At 55.3% G+C, this 15,558-nt stretch overlaps 3 protein-coding genes and 1 long non-coding RNA gene across 4 annotated transcripts; 2 read left to right on the top strand and 2 right to left on the bottom strand.

Moving 5' to 3' along the window:
- The first annotated feature begins 127 nt into the window (after positions 1 to 127).
- On the top strand, positions 128 to 8,001 carry pot1 (protection of telomeres 1 homolog). Its single transcript, XM_088377816.1, has 22 exons — positions 128 to 274; positions 368 to 469; positions 954 to 1,090; positions 1,219 to 1,335; positions 1,434 to 1,506; positions 1,575 to 1,663; positions 1,753 to 1,860; positions 2,141 to 2,215; positions 2,291 to 2,365; positions 2,464 to 2,581; positions 2,736 to 2,866; positions 2,942 to 3,238; positions 3,315 to 3,470; positions 5,135 to 5,319; positions 5,420 to 5,502; positions 5,911 to 5,940; positions 6,200 to 6,356; positions 6,435 to 6,667; positions 6,788 to 6,926; positions 7,001 to 7,086; positions 7,254 to 7,348; positions 7,428 to 8,001. Exons 4-22 carry the CDS (start codon positions 1,231 to 1,233, stop codon positions 7,659 to 7,661), a joined length of 2,469 nt encoding a protein of 822 aa, XP_088233942.1. The 5' UTR covers positions 128 to 274; positions 368 to 469; positions 954 to 1,090; positions 1,219 to 1,230; the 3' UTR covers positions 7,662 to 8,001.
- A 141-nt stretch (positions 8,002 to 8,142) lies between these two features.
- LOC148397164 (prosaposin receptor GPR37-like) lies at positions 8,143 to 11,098 on the top strand. The gene is made up of 2 exons (XM_088377822.1): positions 8,143 to 9,236; positions 9,871 to 11,098. The coding sequence occupies exons 1-2, from the start codon at positions 8,412 to 8,414 to the stop codon at positions 10,714 to 10,716; spliced, it is 1,671 nt and encodes a 556-aa protein (XP_088233948.1). The 5' UTR covers positions 8,143 to 8,411; the 3' UTR covers positions 10,717 to 11,098.
- Positions 11,099 to 12,044: 946 nt separating this feature from the next.
- On the bottom strand, positions 12,045 to 12,684 carry LOC148397163 (uncharacterized). The gene is made up of 2 exons (XR_015858925.1): positions 12,542 to 12,684; positions 12,045 to 12,269 (listed from the first exon to the last, which is right to left on the bottom strand). It is a non-coding gene; the product is annotated as an uncharacterized LOC148397163 (long non-coding RNA).
- Positions 12,685 to 13,031: 347 nt separating this feature from the next.
- On the bottom strand, positions 13,032 to 15,514 carry LOC148397162 (hyaluronidase SFHYA1-like). Its single transcript, XM_088377830.1, has 6 exons — positions 15,384 to 15,514; positions 14,895 to 15,031; positions 14,146 to 14,812; positions 13,734 to 14,000; positions 13,583 to 13,672; positions 13,032 to 13,501 (listed from the first exon to the last, which is right to left on the bottom strand). Exons 3-6 carry the CDS (start codon positions 14,803 to 14,805, stop codon positions 13,166 to 13,168), a joined length of 1,353 nt encoding a protein of 450 aa, XP_088233956.1. The 5' UTR covers positions 14,806 to 14,812; positions 14,895 to 15,031; positions 15,384 to 15,514; the 3' UTR covers positions 13,032 to 13,165.
- Between the last annotated feature and the right edge of the window lie 44 nt (positions 15,515 to 15,558).

Genomic DNA, 15,558 nt, shown 5'->3' with positions numbered 1-15,558 from the left:
CACGTGTCCTCTGTTTTGTGGTAAACGACCGTTGGCTCATGTGGTAAACGACCGTTGGCTCATTTTGACTCAACTTTGGGTTGTTTTTCAAATTAGCAGCACTTTTGAAGACGAATCAGAATGAAGTCGTCGAGCTTCAAGTTGCCTATGGACGTACTTTAGTCTTCACCGTGGACCGAACTCACGGACGGCCAAGTGTGCATCCGTTCACGTGACAAGGCCAAGCAAGACACGCTTGCTTTCAACTTTTGCCTGACTAGAAGGAGCAATACAGGTTGGTTATTTTAAAGCATTTGGAATGATGCCCAATGCAGATATAAAATGAAATAACTTGAAAATGATTCTTGTCCAAATCTGGCTGGCGGAGGTGGAGGTTTCGCGCATGCGCAATGAGGCATTTCCGTCGACGCAGGCGCATTTCAGACAACAGCCAGTTCGAAAGCGAAGAGAGGGAACGAGCAAGTCAACGGTAAATAACAATTCTCATGTGAATCTTACAAATTCCGCCGCCCAATACAGACCAATAACTACACAGAAAGCTTTGTGAGTCGTCGCTTTCGGCGACCGTTTCTTGTGTCGCTTCAGCCAGTGGCAATTTTATGCCAAATCACCCCGCTTTCGAGTTTCATTGCTCGGTGGACGCACGAAAAATACTCGGCGAAGACTTTCATGTCACTTGTGAATTCTTCGCCTTTCACATTGATATGCGGCGTGTGTCGAATACACAAATTCATTATTCGTCACGTCGCCTCCTCTACAACTAGCGCGCTTCAGTGTACACTCACAAAGTTTGTCGTGTTTTTATGTTTTCCCCTCCATATGTTTTACTAGGTAAGTCAGTTGAGAACACTTGGACTTTGTGGAAACAACGACTCATTGTGACAAGTGAATAATGGAATAGCCCTGACGTCGGGTGAGTTTTTTTTTTCCTCTCTCTCTCTTTGTTTTCCAAGGCAAGCCAAACCAAGCGCGAGAGAGAGACATCCGGAAGGTCAAAGTCGGGCAACGTGGCTGAGCTCCGAGCTCCAGATTGACTCCTTCCTCTTCTTAAATCAGCCCGCCGGCTCTTCTCCACTCCAGATCACAAGAGGTTAATCCCATTCATTTCTTTTTCCGCGTTTTCCGTCATTTCCACCCCAGCCAGCCAGCCAGCCAGCCAGACTGTTCCCACCGCACGCAATAAGACACCTGCTATTTTGTTTTTGATTCATTTTTTAGGCCGCCACCAGGATGCCTGTCATTTTGTTGGCAGAAGGGGCGGGGCCAAGCAACCTGACCATCGTTCCAATCGCGCACATCAACGTTGCCGACAACCACAGCCACCACTCGGTCAAGGTGAGCTCCCGGCAACAACTCCCAAGAAAATCAATGAAAGATGACACCAAAAAAAAGGATCTAATCCAGAAACCGTGTGTGTGCGTGCGTGCATCCAGGGGAGAGTGGTGCACAAAGGACAGCTGCTGGCGTCATCGAGGCACAACTTCTCCCTGAAGACCATCATTGAAGGTAGAAAGATGGACCTGAGCGTCGACAGCAGCGTGAATGAGTTGCCGTGGTGTTTTGCGTGCCCAAAGACGACTCGGGGCCTCGGGAGGTGTCGGCCATCAACGTGGTCCTGCTGGACAAGTTGGCCAGCGACTTCTGCCCGGCTGTCAATCAAGGGGTATGTTCAAGTGGCAGCTGATGGAAAATGTGCACGTTAAAAAACCAAAACCACGGCCCCGCTTTGACGCTTTGAATCTTCTCCGTCAGGACGAGGTGACGCTCTCGGGCTTCAGCGTGCGCGATTGTCCCACGGCGGAGATGGGCAGCCAGCATCCCTGCGTCCTGGAGATGTTGGGAGATGGAGCCTTTGTTCACGTGAGGAGCAGGATGGAGATTGAAATCAGAGGAAATGATTACTAAAACCAAATAGCCAATGAAAAAAATACTCAAAAAGGAAGACAAGATGTTAGATGGGAACAGAAATGATTCGACAAAAAGCAAGATCATCATAGGAAGCGAGCTGTGGTGGTCTTTTTTTTTGGGAATTAGGCTTAAAGTTGAACTCTCCGGCCAGAAAGGCAATTGTCTCGGATCGCTGACGATTATGGCCAGTTTGGTCGCCAAAAATGGAAAAACCGGGTCTTCTGCGCTTCAGGTGTCTTGGTCCCCGCCCACTGACCTCTCGGCTCCACAACAAGCCCAGAAGAACGACGGTCCAGCGACTTCCTCGGTCAGAGCGGCGGGGTCGCCACTTCCTTGTGGAGCGGGGCTCCAAGAATGCAACATCTGCTCTTCTGTGATTCAGGCATCTCGCATCCCGCCCGCTGACCTCCCGGCTCCACGACAAGCCCAGAAGAACAGCGGTCCAGCGACTCCCTCGGTCAGAAGACCGACCGACCGACCGACCGATCCTGGGCGAATGCGAGAAGCGCCGCGAGTGCGGTGCTTTCTGCTCATCGCTCCGGTGTTGTTGCGCAGGTTTCCAGCAAGCCAAAGCGCGCGTACGTCAAGCTCGGGGACCTGAAACCCGGAGATGTGGTCAACGTGTACGGCGTGGTGGTCTTCTTCAAACGGCCTTTCAAGAGCCGCGGAACAGGTCAGTCCGGTCGGAGCGAATCAAATTGACGCCTCAGAGATAGCTAGCGCCAGTTTCCCAATGTTGTCGTGTGGTGCAATCGCGTTCCTTTTTTCTTTTTTTTCTTCTCCAAAAAAACCAAACAAGCGACAGCCATTTTGCCTCCCCTCGGCAGATTACTGCTCCAGCCTGAAGATCACCGATCAATCTCAGAAATTGATCAGCTGCACCATTTTCTGCCCCACGCTGGAGTCGCACCCGCAAATCTTCCAGAATGGCGACATTGTGCGCTTGCACAAAGTCAAGGTTGCGTACGCCGGGGGGGCGGGGCAACGTGTCGACTCGCACGAGTTCTAAGGCTCCGGCCGTCACCCCTCGCAGACGAAGCTCTACAAGGGTTCCCTCGCCCTGATCAGCAGCTTCGGCTTTTCCGCCATGACCTTCAGCGGAAAGGAGGGCGACGACTTTGAGCCTCAGACCTCCAGCCGCACCTCCTCCTCCTTCACCGAGGACGACTATCAAAACGTGAAGGCGCTGCGGTCCTGGGCGGCCGACCAGGACCTGCTGCACCCGGACCCCGGCGTGCCGCTGTCGGGCGTCCAGCCCGAAATGTACTTCAACCTCACCTGCCAGCTGCTCGCCAAAGCGCCCGTGGACTCCACCTGCACCCTGCTCAGGGTCTGAAAGCTTTTGCTTTTTTGCTTGCCGGCCGGGCTTTTTAATCAGGGCCGTTGGCTCGCTCGCTCTTTGCCAGGTGTGGGACGGCAGCCGGTGTCCTCACGCTCTGCTGCAAGTGACGGTGGACCCGGACGAGACGGAGGGCCCCGCCTATTTCTCCGAGGAGCAAGAGATGCTCATCGCCAACGTGCTGGTGTACGACAACCACGTGGAGTGCGCCCGCCGCCTCAAGGTCAGAAGCGGCAAACTGCCGAGCAGGTGTTCAATTTTACGATTTTCAAAATTTTGCCTTTGACACCAGCAGAAGTGCCGTGAATTTGTTGTGGCCTGCCATCAAAAAAATGCGATTTAAAAAGAAAAAAAGAAAAAATAGCACTCTGTAATATTAAGTGCGAGTTGAGCCGCCACTTGAGTGTGTTTCACAGGTAAATAGGCGCTCTCGTAGGAGAGCGGTTAAAAGCGTCCGCAGGAACGCCGGCAAGCAAATAGAGCCCGTCGAGACTCGGCCCAAACCTGCTGACTCGGCAGCAATCCTCCGGGCTTTTTCTCTCTTTCTCGGCTTCCGCCCGGAATGACAGATAAGAGCGAGTCAAGCAGACGGAACTCTCCCTTTTGTCTTTGCGGCCCCGCGGCGCTCGCTCATTAGCTGCCGCTTAGCGCTCACGCTTCATCGGCGGGCGGGCGCGCGCGCTGCGGCAGACACTTCAACGCCGTCCAGCGGGATCGTGCGGCTTGTTGGTTTTCGTGTTTTGAGAGATTTTTTTGGGGCTACACCCCAAAAAGCAGGAGGGGGGTGACTCAAGTGTTGAGGTGCAAGTCGTCACTATAAAGTGCATGAGGGGCAGGCACACTTTTGGCTTGAAGTGCTTTTCCATCCAGCAGCCCAAATGCCCCCCCACCAACCCTTCTTATTGGCCCAATATCTCCGAGTCGCAGACGCTCTTTGCTAAAGCACTTAACACGCTGCCCCCCCCCCCCCCCCCCCCCCGTTCCCCAGTTGCCGTGGCGATGCCCAAGGTGATGCCGCAGCTTTTTTTTTCTTCTTCCCTCAATCCCCCATCCCTTTAAACGATGAAATGTTTTTAATCCCTCACAAGAGGAAGAGAAGATGAAGGCAGAGTAGAATGCTCGTAGGCCACTTCATTAGGTACGGCGGCTGTGAAAGTCATTTCAATATTTCTTTGTTTTAGAAAATTCATTCATATATTTTTCAATTGTTTAGAAGTCGCGAAGTGTCGCGCAATTTCATTCTTAAGCCAATTTTTTTCAGTGTGCTCTTTCCATGACCGGCTTCCAATGCAGGTCTGTGGATGTTGCCACCAATGAAAAAGCAAGTTTGCAAAATGGCCAAGCCCGCAGCGCTACCGAGGTCGTGCGCTCCCACGCTCGCACGCACGCACGCACGCTTTACGGCAGTTAGCGAGCGCCGAAGCGGCACCGGCGTTCCGGCCTTTGCGCCTCCCGGCGACAAGCCAAGACGCGCATGGCGCTCGGCCGAAGATGACTCACTCGTCTTCTTCTTGGTCTTCTCCCGCTCCTCAGCTTTGATGCGATTACGCGTCACGTATGTTTGCGCCTTCCTTCAACCCGTCAGGCCGACGGCGGCGCCACGACGTTTGATTGCCTCTGACAGCCGACGTTGACGCTTGAAACCATCATCATCGTGATGACGAGGAGGACGTGGTTTTGTCATCTTTAGGCTTGGCGTGGCAACATTTGAATTGGGGTGGGAGGCGAGTCGTCTCCAGGCGACTGACTCACCGACCACCTTGCAAAGTTTGGCGCAACAGTGCCACCTGCTGGCCTCCGCAGTCACAGCACAGGCGGGAGCCAAACAAATGGTTTTGTTTCCGTAACAGCGGTACTCTGATCCTCTTCCTTAATGTCTTCCGCCAGCCCGGGGACTTCCTGAGGATCTTCAACCTGCGAGCCGTCCCGGGTTCCGTCAAGGTTCCTAAGCAGAGCGGCGGGCGAGTGGAGGAGGTCAACCTTCTGGCTTTCCACCTTCACGGCGGCACGGCGTACGGCAGGGGCCTCTGCGCTCTGCCCGACAACAATCCCGATGTCCCAAAGCTCAAGAGGTGACGCCTCGGCTCCTTACCGCGGGCCTTGTCTCAATCCGTAAATGGCCGTCCGTCCGTCCGTCCGTCCGTCCGTGTTGACTTGCTGCTTTGCGTGCAGGGCAATGGAGCTTTTCCATGCTGCCAACCAAGTCAACGACTCAGCCATGATGGAAGTGGATGATGCGCCTCCGCACCCTGCAGGTCAGCCAAACCCTAGCGCTCTTGTCCACAGGGGGCCAGACGCCATCATCTTGGAAAAGTGAAACCTAAACAACCAACTTGAGAATATTTTCACCTTCCAGTAGTAAAAAATGGACAGTTATATGGCACAAACATTTCATATGAATATAAATCTATCATTTTATGTTCATGGGACTTGAAATGCTATTTTCGTGAATGTGGCTTGCGTATAGCGCCCTCTGGTGTCCACAAGAAGCTTTTTGTCTCGCTTCATTGAGTAAATTGTGCATTCAACGAAGACTCATGCACGTTTGTCACACTTTGAAGACATTGCAAGGCTCTCTGACCTTGGCTCACCACATTTGGCATAACACCGTCTCTCTCGTAAGCCATCTCAGTGTCTTGATGCCGCCTCTCTCCTGTTTTCAGCAGGCGGAGCTTCCATGGAGTTTGCCACAGGTAGGAAACACCTGGAACCATAATATAGTATACATACATTTAAAAAAAAAAAAGGAGTTGATTTTGCTCAAATGGATCAATCTGTCAAATTGCTGAGATTTCATCTTAAGACCGTGTCAGCGCCAAGAAAGGTTTCAAATGTGCTTCAATGCCTAAAAAACCCCGACTTCAGGTCTCGACGAGCAACGTCTTCCTTCTCTTGCATTTGCCGGCCTCGACGTTGGGTTGTTGTGTGACGTGTGTTTGTGCCGCCTCACAGTGAGAAGGTGCGCGCACGAGGTGGCGCCCATCACGCTGGGCGAGCTGCTGCGTCGCGAGCCAGGCGGCTTTCATCACGTCCGAGCCCAGCTGGCCTCCTACGAGCCCCAGAGGCTCCACCAGGCGCTCAAACTTTACTGCAGCAAGTGCAACGCCATGTACGGGTGGCGCCCCCCCGCTCCGCCCAGCCCGTTGGTCGGCCCCGGTGCTAACCCGAAATGTGCACGCTCCTCCAGGGAGGAGGTTCCCAACGACTTGCACGTGGAGAGCGTTTTATCCGGCGAGTCGGGCCAGCCCAGTGGGCCTTACGTGAGGCCGTTCTGGTGCTTCGCGGGCAGCACCTGCATACCGCCCGCTGCCGCCGCCGCTGACGACGAGCCCAACGGCACGTCCAAGCGCTTGATCCGATTTTACCAATCGGCGCTTCTCGTGTTGGAGCGCAGGCCCAAGGAGTTCATTTTGTTTGCAGGTAAAATGAGGACTTGCACAACAATGGTTGTTGCCTGAGGCCACATGGAGAATTAGGAAAAAAACAAAACAACAACAACACAGATTGGTCGCCAACTCTTCTGTCTTACTTTTTTTCCAGGTTACATGCTACACGAACTACGCCGTATGGCAGGCAAGTACCTGAATGTGGTTCCTGTCAGTTGTGCACCAGATGGTCGCCTGGCGCTGTTGGACCTGAGCGCGCCCTTCCTCTTGTGCGGAAGGAGGAGCTTCTACGGGTCGGGACCACGGACGCCGCAATGTCGGTCGTCATCTCGCCAGCTGGTGACGTTCTCTGTCTCGCTCTCATCAGGTGTAAGCGGTGTTCCAAGGAACCCTCCATCATGGACCCCACACTCCAAGGAAGCAAAGTCATAAATGAGAAGGACATCGCCAAAGGTCCATTTGCTATTTTTAAAATCCAAATTGATTCACTTGCTGTAATAGCTTTGACCAAAGATCACAAAATTGTCTTGATTTTTCACATCCTGTAGGTGACCCAATATTTTTGTCCAAATGACACGCCTCACTTGAGTACTTTTGTTGTGATTTTGTGCGTTGGATAGCATTTGGCATTCAACTTCTGAAGTTGGTCCTGGTGCTGAAGTTCCGCCTGCAAGACGGCGACGACACACTGGACGCCTTCCTGTGGAGGGACGCGGTCAGTCCGGGCGGGCGGGCGGGCGTCCGTCACGTCACGTCACAAAGCCAAAGCTCACAGCTTGTGTGTCTCTGATCAGGAGACCTTCTTCAATGTGTCGGCGGAAGACGCTGCGATCAACCAGCAGGCTCAGGCTCAAATCCGACAAACGCTGGACTCACTTTGTCCCCCAGAGGGCGCTACAGGTGAACGTCCCTGGCTTGACTTGTGCGTGGCGTCGTACAGCGATAGCGACGCTAACGCGGACGGAAAGGCAGAAACCTTCTACCAGGTTTGCCACACGAGCGCACGAACATCTTCAACGTTGACGTAGGAAAAGTCATTTTTGCTGGATTATTCAAAAATGCCAATCAACAAAATGGTTGCGTTTCTTTTCTCATGTTGCTTCTCTTCAAATGAATACAGGCAGGCCCAACCTCAAGTTTTGTTTTGCGTTCTGTTGCGTCAGGTGCAAGATTTGAGATTTAACTGGAAGTGAAAAGTGAGGAAAATCAGTAAAAATGCACGAGGAGACATTGGGACTCGTATATAAGCAGTGCAAAATACAAGTTATTTATTGTTGTCTTACTTCTTGACGAAGCGAAAGGTTAAGATATGCTGCTGCTGCCTGTTCAGTCAATAAAGTCTTTTTGGTGGCCAGTTGAATCTCGAAACACATGAATTGACCATTTTCTTTCATGTCCTTTTGAAATGAGAAGAACTTGGAAGTCGTCCACCTCACCCATTGCCCACCCGGCCCCCTCTGAACCTCAAGCGACCCCCTCTTTTGGGTCCGCCCCCGCTGCACCCCTCCATCGCTCCGACCGACCGACCGACCGACCTCCACTGCGCCTGCTGAAAGTGCCCCCACCCATCCACCCATAAGCCAAGCCACCCAAAGCCAAGCCAAGCCCCAGCCCCTTCTCATCGGAGGACTTCTTTCGACTCGCGGGCGCATATCTTCTCGGAGACTATGGGCTTCGACTGGCCTTTTGAGGCCCTTTTTTCGAAACAAAGTTGACATGGCTCGCGCGCCGTGGGACTCGCGTCGGTGTCGGGCTTAAAGGAACCCCAGCGCGCCATCATGCCCCTCCTGAATCGGCTGCTGTGCGTTTGGATGTGCGCCGAGGCCGTGGCCGCACACGCGGACGAGCAGAGCCGGCGGTGGCGCACTTTGAACGGGGCGACGTCGCGGGACGTCCTCCGCTCGGAGTTGGACTCGGAGACGAAGTCGTCCGAAGCCGCCGCCGCCGCAGCGGTGGAAGCGCCGCATGCAGCGAGCCCGCTGCGTAATTGGAGCGGACACCCGGCGTTAGGCGCGGACGCTGAGCGGCCAGTGAGCGAATACGAGCCGCCAGCGAGGACGAGGACGAGGAGGCGCGAGCGGCGTCAAAGAGGGAGCGGGAAGCGGCGAAGCGAGCGTCTTGAGCGCCGGGCCGCCGCCGCCGTCCCCGCTGCGGCCGCCTGGCCGTCGGTCATGGCGCAGGAGCAAGACGAACCCGCCGAAGCTCCGTCGAGTTCCAACGCCACCGGCAGCAGCAGCAGCAGCAGCGACGACTACGACGAGTACGCCACCGAATCCCCACCTTTGGAGCCCGGCACCCCTCGGAGCAAAGTGAAGCGGGTGAGGAACCCCTTCTACCCGCTGAGCGCGGCGGCGTACGGCGCCTACGCGCTGCTGGCGGCCGCCTTGGCGCTGGTGTGCGCGGGCGTGCTGGGCAACGTGTCGCTCATGTGCATGGTGTGCCACAACTACTACATGAGGAGCATCTCCAACTCGCTGCTGGCCAACATGGCGCTGTGGGACTTCCTGGTGCTCTTCTTGTGCCTGCCGCTGGTGCTCTTCCACGCCCTCACCGACGACTGGCTGCTGGGGGAAACGTCCTGCAGGCTCGTCCCTTACCTGGAGGTGAGCGGCCTCACGCGCCATGTTACATCTGAACTTTGATTTGTTCTATCTTTTTGCTTTGTTATGGCTTAAGGACGGCAAAAGGCAAAGTAGTCCCAAATAGCACTTTGGGCCTGCCTTTCATCGTTGTGTGGCGCTCGCTCGCTCGCTCGCTCGCTCGGCGAGGCGAGGCTCTTTTATTGTTGATCCTTGCTGAGTCCGTCTCAAGACAAGATTAGAAGTGTTTAAGTGCAAGATGGCAGACTGCACGATAGCAGCTTTAATATTTAATCTGCTCCACATGAAAAGGAGGCCAGCACGCACCTGCTGATCATGTGACAAGCTCTTAGCCAATCATAGCGCGGATGACAATTAATGAGGAACGCTGGGATTAGCACAGGGTGACCCCCCCCCCCCCCACTCGAGCGCCCCATTCAAATTGATCGTTTGAATTTAATCTCTAAACTAGACGTATTTTATTTTTGACAGGATGTTTGTTGTCTCTGTACTGTAAAGTACTTTTCTTTTATTCTGGAGGGATGATTATCCCTCTGTTCCTTGACGTAAATTTTGTCTGCTGCAGATGCCTTGTCTTTTGTTGCGGTGTCACCTGTCGTTTGCTAACGTGTCCTCGTGCCCCCCCCCCTCCCTCCAGGTGGCGTCTCTCGGTGTGACCACGTTCACCCTCTGCGCCCTCTGCATCGACCGCTTCCGCGCCGCCGCCAACGTGCGCTCCTACTACGAGATGACGGACAACTGGGCGTCCACCAGCGCCAAGCTGGCCGTCATCTGGGTGGGCGCCCTGCTGCTGGCCCTGCCCGAGCTCCTCATCCGCCAGCTGGTGACGGAGGAGGCCGCCGGCGCCGCTGCCGCCGCCGCCAGCGCCACCGAGGACGTGGCGGCCTGCGAGCGCTGCGTGCTCCGCGTGTCCACCCGCCTGCCGGACACGCTGTACGTTCTGGGCCTGACGTACAGCGGCGCCCGCCTGTGGTGGTTCTTCGGCTGCTACTTCTGTCTGCCCACGCTCTTCACCATCTTCTGCTCGCTGGCCACCGCCCACAAGATCCGCGGCGCCGAGCGGTCGGCGGCGCCCACTCGCGGCACCAAGAAGCAGATCCGCCTGGAGAGCCAGATGAACTGCACGGTGGTGGCGCTCGCCATCCTCTACGGCTTCTGCCTCATCCCCGAGAACGTCTGCAACGTGGTGATGGCCTACATGGCGGCGGGGGTGGCGCCCCGCACCCTGGACGTCCTGCAGCTGCTGAGTCAGCTGCTTCTGTTCTGCAAGGCGGCCGCCGCTCCGCTGTTGGTCCTGTCCCTGTGCGAGCCGCTCCGCCGGGCGTTCCTAGACTGTTGCTGCTGTTGCTGCCAAGAGTGCGGCGGCCCGAGCGCCGGGGAGGCCGCCCGCGCCGGCGCCGAGCTGGAGCTAGCGCGCGGCGACGCGGCCCCCGACAACGGGGCGACGTCGGCAAATTACGCCTCGGTGGGGACGCACTGCTGAGATCCGAGACTCACCGTCCGATGCTGTTGATAGATCGCACGGACGCTTTTAGTCGTCAACAAAGTTTACGCTGGAGCCAGAAAGCATCTCTTCTCTTCCTGTACTTGATAACAGCGCCACCTAGCAAGACTGGTATCTGTGAGCGCTGTGGCAGCAGGGTCGCGGTGAGCGGCTAGCCACAACTCCTGCCGCTACGACCAGCGCTGACTGTGACTGAGACGAGTCGGTCACAAGCTAACCTAAACGCAGACGAATGTTGCGTTCCTTTCATTTCCACCGGCGCGTTCGGGCGGCCATCACCCACCAAGCGTCACGATTGTACTTTAGCTGGTAATGTAGCCGTGTGCTCACTTTATAGGCAAGATTAAAAAAGTTCCACGTGTCTGTTTTGTTTGGCGTGGCGTGGCGTGGCCATTTTTTACTTTGTCAGCTTTCCCATCAAATTTGAATTTGCAGAGTCACCGACCGGCTGCATCTCTGCCATCCCATGGACCATTTTCCAACCCCAGTCAACTTGCGGTGTGAGTACAAGGGCCGCCATTGTCCTCTGGCCCGCCCGCTTGCCCGCCTCCGCCGTGTGAACGGACCCACAGTGCTCTGACACTGATGTATTGTGTTCTTTCTGGTCCGTAAACAAGCACCAAAAAAAATCCCAAATAGGCTGAGAAGCGCGGCGGCTCCCGCGGCACTTCAGTGCCGTCCCGCCCCGTATGCTCGCAGGCTAAAACGCTATTGTCAGCGTGTTACTTTATGTTCATTGATAAGAATAATTTGATGCTATCTAGAGGCTCATTGTTGTGTTTTTGGCAGGCATGTGTGCTGCGTGTTTGGGTCTTTGTGGAGCAGGCTGGTGGCCCCCTTCGCCGCTCCAGCAATTAGACAGACCCCATTCATTGGTACACAATGGGGCGGCGGGGACGGCAGAACAACCCGCTCAAGCACATGGATGTCCTGCCAGGGCAGGGCAGGGCAGGGCAGGGCAGGGTCGGGTGCTGCTCTCACTAAGTGATGGTCCACTTGGTGGTCTGCATGAGGTGAGCATGGCCTATGTCTGTTTTTATTTTTAATCTTTCATTTCATTGACCACATTGCCAGTCACGTGGCCTCCCACTGGTCTCCCACTTGAAAAAACAAAACAATCGTGCACTTTGACGGTTACTTGTTTTGGAACTTCCCTTGCCTTCCTGCCCTGCCCTGCCCTGCCCTGCCCCTCTCTGGTCACGTGAGCAGCAGCCATCGTCTGGTCCCAGTCACGTGAGCGCCCCCAAAATATCTGCTCTCCCCGCCCACTTGCTCAATGTGGCGTGAAACGTGTTGTCGGAAGAGAATTGTTTGAGAAATGTTTTATTGGCTCAATCAGCGCACTACAAATCACCGAGGCAGAACAACGCTCCGTCCGGTCCGGTCCGGTCCCGTCGCTGGTGGGTGTCTCCGGTTGTACGGCTCTCGATGATGCCGTCGGGATTCCCGATTATGTCGCCCCTTCCACCCTGAGCGCCGTGGATGGGGGTGGAAGATAAATTCCCTCTTTGGGCAGCTGGTGACCTAAAAAGCTTCCGACAAAGAAGAATGAGGACAATTAAGCGCTTCAAGCCCCCGTCCCGGCTAACCGCCATCTTGTGTCAGAGCACATGACACACGTACGCTTGCGAACATTTGTGCGCTGCTGCATTTTCTTGTCGCACAAGCGAGCGCTTGCCAGCCAGCCAGCCAACCAACCAGCCAGCCAGCCACACTTGTTCTCAAGACGTGTCAAGTAAAAGCTGACATTCCCTTGCACACAAAAGCGCGTCTGTTGTTGAATGTATGCGTGCTGAATACGTACAGAAATCTGAAAGGCAAGCGAAAACGTCACGTGTTGTTGTGGAATGTCTTCGGGAGACCAAACAATGACGGTGTTTGTTTTGCCATTCACAAAAAGGAATGCACGTTTTGATCACCTCCTTCCTAATGCAAAATGAAAGAAAAAAAAAAGACTCATTCTACGTATAAAAAAAACGATGGCGGACTGCCGAGATGCAACTTGTGGCTCCCCCTGCAGGTTTTCAGGCTCAACTGCATCTGTGTTAGTTCTGCTCTTCAAGTCATGAATATTTTTGCTCAAAGGTCCAACAAAATCTGATCTGATCTACTGTGGTTTTCTTTCATTTGCAAGTTGCACCTCTGGCTCCCTCTAGAGGACATAAACCTCCAACGCAGCCCTGACCGAACTGCAGCAGTTGTCCAGCCCAACCAAAGTGGGCCCCCCACTTTAAAACGAAGGTACTTTATTTCTTCCATTCTTGACGTCTTTTGACATTTTGATTGTCTTGATGTGCACAAAACAACCCCATCAACTTTATTAGCCACAGTCAATTTGGAAAAGATGACATTTTGGGAGTATCGGTTGTAATTCAAGTTTTAACAGCAAGCACGCTTGCAATGAAATACAATCAAATGGAGCATGCTCTCAGTTGTGGGCATCATCATGGAGGACGTTGAGGGTGATGGCCGAGCGGCATGGCTGCTCATCGTAGCACATGCAGTCAAAATGGCGCTCAAATTGCTCCACGTCCTCCTGGGACAGGCTGCCGCTCACCGCCAGCGGGCCGGCGCGGCGCTGCCGCGCGATGCGGAAGCGCCGCGGGTCCAGGTGCAGGTAGACGTCGTCGTCCCAGCGCTTGCGAACGCAGCGGCCGCGGCCCTGGCACAGCGCCGCGCTGCACATCCTGGTCGCCGTGGTGACGTTGAGGATGTACGGGTTCATCACGTCGTCCAGGTGGCGCCGGGCGTCGAAACACGAGTCCTGCGGGAGGGAGGGAGGGAGGGAGGGAGGGAAGGCGTAAGGGTCGAAGGTCGCTCGAAAGGAAGACGCGTTACTCGGTACCTCGCTTTCGACCACGTCCATGTCTCCCCAGGAAACGACGCCGGCGGCACCCAGGGCGGCCGCTTCGCCGATGGTGCTGACCAGATCCCTCTGAAAATAAAGCAGGCGTGAGACGGAAGCGTCCGGCCGCCGACCTTCAGGGCCCGCTCACCTCCGACATGTACTGATCCGTGCTGTCCTTGTAAACGGGGCGGATGTAGGCGTAGACGGGGATGGCGTAGGAGGCGTTCAGCGCCGCCACCCTGGCGGCTTCCAGCAGGCGGTGGCGCGCAAAGCTGCGCGCTTGCGCCGAGTCCCGCAGCGCCGCCTCCAGGTAGATGGACGGGTAGAGGGCGGTGGATTCGCGCCACAGCCACGAGAGCTCGTCGTTGCGCTGCATCTCGATGTCGGGACACTCGCCGGTGAAAGTCGCCATGTCCTGCTCGGAAGGAAGGAAGGAAGGAAGGAAGGAAGGAAGGAAGGAAGGAAGGAAGGAAGGAAGGAAGGAAGGAAGGAAGGAAGGAAGGAAGGTGGCCAAAGTTGAGGAAACCCGCTTGTCGTTGAGTGGCGGGGCCAAAACGGACCTGCTTGTAGTTGTAGTTGTAGCAGTCGGGGTAGAGGTAGTAGCCCCACAGGCGTTTGGGTCGCAACTGCTTCCCGAGCTGCAGCGAGCGCAGGAAGTAGCGCTCGGCGGCGTCCTCAAACACCGCCTTGGCTTGCGCCTCGGCCTGCTGCTCCGACAAGCTGCCGTTCTTTTCCTTCACCCTCTGGACCGAGAGCTGCCGGTAGATGTCTTTGCTGCCCCAGTTGCGGACCCACTGCGGGCGCCAGTCCTCCAGGTCCAGCACGGCCAGGCCCGGCCCGTCGGCGGGGATGTAGAACTCGATGTCGTCCTCGGCCAGCTCGAGGTGATCCCGGAGGTCCACCAGCTGGGGCAGGCCCTTGGCCACAAACTCGCCCGTGTCTTCGTGCACGTAGGGGACGATCCCGAAGCGGTCCGTGTAGAAGATGGAGACGCTCTGGTTGGTGGCCGACCTCAGCGTGCTGCTCACCAGGTGGAAGTGCGACAGGTCCAGCGGCAGGCCGAAGCGACTCTCGCACAACTCGGTGGGCGCGTTCCACGTCAACAGGAACGGGCGGTCCGACGCGATGGGCGGCGAAGTCCGCCGCGACGGCGGCTCCGAGGCCCGCCCGGAACTCAGCAGCACCAAAGCGGTGAGCAGGTGGGCCGCCTTCGGGCCCATCGTCAAGCTGCGCACAAAAACGAGCCATTTGGAGCAAAGGCGCCAAAACGGAGACGTCTGTCTGAAGCCGGGCAAGCGGCCGCACCAACCTGCCTGCCGACCTTTGGACTCTCAGGAGCTGGGAAGTTGTCCAAAGCCCAGATGAGCTTCCTCTCTCGCCTTCCTGATGAAGATGAGGAAACGACGGTGTGGCGTCCGTCCGGACTCGTCAAGAATGTTGGAAAACCTTAAGCAACGGCAAATTGACTTTGACTTTGACTTTGACTTTGATGTGGTGAGTCAGCAAAATCATTTTTGGAAAAAGGATTTTGAGAATGGTAGAGCTTCTATTTTCTGGACCTTTTTGTCCTCTCTATGCATCATTTGGACAAGTTGAAAGGCATTTTCATCCATATTTATGCACCATTTGGAAAAAAGCCATTTTCATGGACGTCATGCTTTTAATAGCTCATCTGACACTGCCATTGACGTTAAAGATCGATTAGAAGTGAGTTAACCACATTTCTGATTGGAAAGAAAAGAAGATGGAGAATGCCTCTCCAGCAGCCTTGTTTGACGCCCTCGGCAGCTTCACTCACCTCTCAGATGACGGGGCTTCCTTCTTGGCTCGTGGGCTCGCACGATCCCGACTGTCGACGTCTCAGCCAACTGTCCCTCCGTCCCTCCGTACGCAGCAGTTGGGCACAATTCTGCGCTTTCAAGTGTCGCCTTTGTGATGTCATAAAAGCAAAAACGAACAAGGGACGTCCCTTT

This window comes from Syngnathus floridae, chromosome 6, assembly GCF_059516105.1.
Source record: "Syngnathus floridae isolate MCC-2025c chromosome 6, RoL_Sflo_1.0, whole genome shotgun sequence".
Classification (NCBI taxonomy): domain Eukaryota; kingdom Metazoa; phylum Chordata; class Actinopteri; order Syngnathiformes; family Syngnathidae; genus Syngnathus; species Syngnathus floridae.
The sequence above is the reverse complement of the archived record's forward strand: the minus strand, read 5'-3'. Positions and strand labels throughout refer to the sequence as shown.